This window comes from Habropoda laboriosa, unplaced genomic scaffold, assembly GCF_001263275.1.
Source record: "Habropoda laboriosa isolate 0110345459 unplaced genomic scaffold, ASM126327v1 scaffold102, whole genome shotgun sequence".
Taxonomy (NCBI): domain Eukaryota; kingdom Metazoa; phylum Arthropoda; class Insecta; order Hymenoptera; family Apidae; genus Habropoda; species Habropoda laboriosa.
Window position 1 is genome coordinate 1,500,708 of NW_017100262.1, and position 4,507 is coordinate 1,505,214.

The following is a 4,507-nucleotide window of genomic DNA, read 5'->3' on the forward strand; positions in this document are numbered from 1 at the left end:
ATTTATTTCATGGTATTGTAACAAGCAAACGTTGAATACATTTTTCATTCGTGTAAGAAGAATTATTTAACACGATAAATTTAGCTGTACTATGGTTATTTTTAATCTACGACCACAGGTCAACCTGATTTTTAATCCCTACGAAATTAATTTAACCACGAGTAAGTAACGAGAACGCTAAAACCTATGTTTCCATTGAAGAATATTGTAAAAACGTATAAATTGTTATATGCAATGTTATAACAAATTGTCGGAAGTATAAATTTTTAATAAAATTGTGAAAATTGATAAATTATACCGTGTTACGATATCGGAAATCTCCCGCGAAAATCTCCCGCGAAAATTTCCCGCCTGACCTAACCGACGATTTTGCTAATGACTTTGGGGAGAGGGTACCGCAGGTATATAAGGACCCGCCGATGTCCCGCGAAATCATTTACCCTTTATACTGGGCCCTAGACACTTCGCGGCGTATTTTGACCTGAAGGTTCTGAGATGTGAATAGAGTGGTCGGGGGCTACTAGCTAGTCTATGTCCACCCTGTACACACTCAGCCTTCTTGTAACACTTGTATACATTAGAATCAATTAGAATTTCTATTACTAATTATTAAACAAATTTTAACAATTACCGGCACTCGCTAGGCACGTAATATCAGACTTTAAATACTCGACTTCGAACTTCGGTTTAGTCATAATTCTATTAATGTTATAATAACGTATAATTTATTAATTTTCACAATTTTATTATTAATTTATACTTCCAAAAATTTGTTAAAACATTACATATTATTATTTATACATTTTTGCAAGTTTCTTTGACAAATAAGTACGTTTCAACGATCTTATTACTTTCTCGTTGTGAAATCAAGTTCGGAGGATTAAAAATCAGGTTGACCCTTGGTCGTAAATTTAAAATAGCCATAGTGAAGGTGAAATTATTATTTTAAATAAATGTTTCTATACGAATTAAGAATCTATTCAACGTTTGTTTGTTGCAATACCGTGAAATAAATTGTATTATATATTTTCTCAGTTTAGACTGAATTTAAAGTTCGTAAGGATTAGAAATCAGGTTGACCTGTGGTCGTAGATTAAAAATAGCCATAGTGAAGGTAAAATTATTACGTTAAATAATTGTTTTTATACGAATTAAATATTGATTCAACGTTTATTTGTTGCAATACCGTGAAATAAATTGTATTATATATTTTTTCTGTTTACACTAAATTTAAAGTTCTGTTTACATGTTATAACAATTAGAATGTAGACGTTTTGCCGTTTCACGGTTTTTCCTCTGTTAATTATGTGTTTATAAATCATTTCAAACTAAAGCAGCACCATGCCCACCCTTAATTAAACCGTCTCAGTAGTTTACCGTAATTAATAATCTATTTTCGGAATTTATACGAGAATTTTTGAATTTTAGTAAATACTAGAGTCAGTGCATCGCGTATTGAAATAATAGCTTCATCCCTAGTTCGTTTATTATTGAATATTTTTACGCGTTTAACTTATGCTTCTCCCCAATTCTCGTCGCGTATTTTATTCAAATTTTCTTATATTCTAGAATCGAAAAAGATACGAATTCGCGTTTTTTCTTTTGATTCTTTCAATTTTTCAATTGCATTACGCATTATTGCAATAATTTCTATCGTTACATTTAATTCTAATTGTTTAGCAGCTTTTCTGCTGCTATCGACCCTACATTTTACTGACACTTGTGGAATCGAACCTACATTTTTTTCTTGATGTGGAGGTAGGCCGACTCTATGTGCTAAACAATTGGCAACCAAACGGTGGCTCTCCCTCTACATTCGACGGATAATGTGTAATTTGTTTTTGTAATTCATCCAAAGCGATATATTATGAAATTAAATTAATCACTCAATAAGTTTTAACGTTAGATTGTTTCCTCGATATGGCCATGGTGGTTATCAGTGACTGGAGTGCCTCAAATGTTTAGAATAATTAAAATAAAATAAATGTTGTCAACTAAAAATTTTGAACGTCATAGCTAGCTAGACGTTATTTTCAATTGAAAAAAAAATTATAAAGCATAATACTATAATCCTATGCTTAAAATGTATTTTCTTGTGGCCGCCTGACAGCAACCTGTAAATCTGGCGCGACAGTGAACGTGTTAATAAGTAAATGTTGTTCAAATTATGTCGTGTTTTATGTCATTTTCATCAGAAGAATCTCACCATCATGTTAAAAAACATTCCAGATGAAAAAAAGGAAAATTAAAGAAATTATATTTTTCTATTATGATTTGTCGAGCCGTGAAATGTCGTAAAGGAAACCGACTGGTGTAGCGTTACATGCTTGACTGACTGCGAGCGAGATAACATGGGTGTAGCAATGACGCAACCTGGGCGTAGGACCATCTATACTGTCACTTGTAGAATCCAAACTTACTGACTCTTGTAGAGAATTTACTGTACTAGGAAGGCCCCCAGGATTTCACCTAATTGCCGGAAAAATTTTCAAATGAATCACCAGAAAAAGAGTATTCGTTTTTTTATAATATTATTTTCATACCATATTAGGGCTAAGTTACTTTGCAATTGAATGAAATGTACTACAAATAATCTGTTAATCCCTAAAATTGGGAAAAATCCTGAAGAAGTCACCTCATACAGACCAATAAGCCTACTTCCTATATTATTCTAAATGAAAATTACTCATCAACAGAATAAACCTAATAAACAGAGTATCTCCTGGATACTCAGATGATAAAAAAAACAGATTTGAATCGCCATAGTGACGTTATTTAATATTGTTAAATAAAAAGAAAATATGAGCTGCTGAGCAAAACATCTATATAAATCCACTATTGTATTGTATAATGTTACAATTGAAACTAAAATATTTGCTTATTGTTATTTTCCAACACATGGTGGTCGAAACAAAGATAACATAAAGAAAGAGAGAAATATTTTTGTTTGAATTGTAACGTGTTCTTCGAATTCAAGGTTCAGTGATTGTCTTCGCAACGTACCGCTAACGTGCGAGCGATGTATCTCCTCGGTTGCGAGCACGCGGTAACTTCCGGTGTGATTATGTTCCGGCAGGCTAACCACCACCGTGAAAGGTGTCTGCAGAATTCCTGCATAGTCGTATTTCCTCTTTACTCTGCCCACACGTTTCTTCAGTGGTGTTCATAAGTAATAGAAAAAAACAAAGAAACATTTTATCAAACTTTTCAATAGAATTCAATAGACTGTGGAATTCATAATGTCCTCCTAATTTATTTATTTATTTATTTCTATGGATATGGATCGAGTTGTATAACAAAACGGTAGACAGAAGAAAGCAGATGAAAAAATATCGATAGTTACAAACGTCGAAGAACTTAAAGTTTAACGAGGTAGACGTTGATAAGGATGACGGGCGACTTACCATATCGTCATAATGATACTTGGTGTGCAGCGTTACGGTACCGTTCGCCTGATTCACCACGTCATGCCGAAGCTACGAATAAATTACCATTAGTAATGCTAATTGCCGTCATTAAAGAGGACGAATAATCAGGAGTTACCATAGTGATTCCCTCAGCGAATTCTCTGGGTCCTCTATCCTGATCCATCAGCTCAACCTCCGCCATGTCGACGCTGTTGTACGCTGGTTTTAGGATCCCCTGAAACTGTAGTACCATTGTATCAACGATTACAGTGATCTAAAGTTACATCAAGGTACTAATAACGTCATAGATCGTTAACATTATAAAAAAAAAAAACAGATGTTAGTATGAAAAAAAAATATCGATGACCTTAGAATGATCTCTAAGATGATCTTGAGTTCATTATAAGTGAAAGATTCTGTACATATATAGTTCATCTCACAATCTCTGGTGTTGAACCTCATTATAAATATTTCAGTTAGTTCTTTTTGTATTCATTCTAATAAAATACCAGCCATATCGGTAAAAGTATAATTGTTATTAAACTTGATTTATTGGAAAACGGTAAGGCAGTGTCCCATGACTTATGGACGTGAGTGTATGTACGTGTGAAGTGGTTTTGCCGTTTTGAAAGTACTCAACGTAGATCCTTCTTTAACAGTATTAACGATCCTTCGTAGGAAAGATTCTCACCACTGGTCGGAGGTCAGGATGAATCAGGATGAAACCGTTATTCGTCACAATGAACGCGTATCCATTGACGCCAAGCTGTATGCAAGGATTAAGAAAATTAACAATTAGTGAATTGGCAAATATTTCAATTTCTTTCTTTTAGAGAAAAATTCTCACTCACCAGGTGTGGCATCATGAGTTTCTGTATCTCCTCGATAGGAACGTCCGTGCCAGCGACGCCGAGCAGATCGGCGATTCGTGTCTGCGCAAAGAACCAATACATCGTTTTAACGGGATCCTATTGTACCAGGATATATCGTGTTATTTTTGTACTTTTTTTTTGTATTCTGATGTTGTGTGTCGAAATCAATTTACGTATTCATCATCATCCCAAGAATCGCATAACCATAAGCGTATCTACCTTCTCCAA

The 4,507-nt window shown here is 34.0% G+C and overlaps 1 protein-coding gene across 1 annotated transcript in view; it reads right to left on the reverse strand.

The window, feature by feature from the left end:
• Nucleotides 1-4,507, reverse strand: part of LOC108572892 (voltage-dependent calcium channel subunit alpha-2/delta-3) — a 20,006-nt gene that overhangs the window by 9,895 nt on the left and 5,604 nt on the right. Inside the window, 5 exon segments of the mRNA XM_017935224.1 lie at nucleotides 3,004-3,151; nucleotides 3,405-3,476; nucleotides 3,544-3,648; nucleotides 4,099-4,173; nucleotides 4,259-4,339. Of these exon segments, the coding sequence (XP_017790713.1) occupies nucleotides 3,004-3,151; nucleotides 3,405-3,476; nucleotides 3,544-3,648; nucleotides 4,099-4,173; nucleotides 4,259-4,339 (481 nt within the window).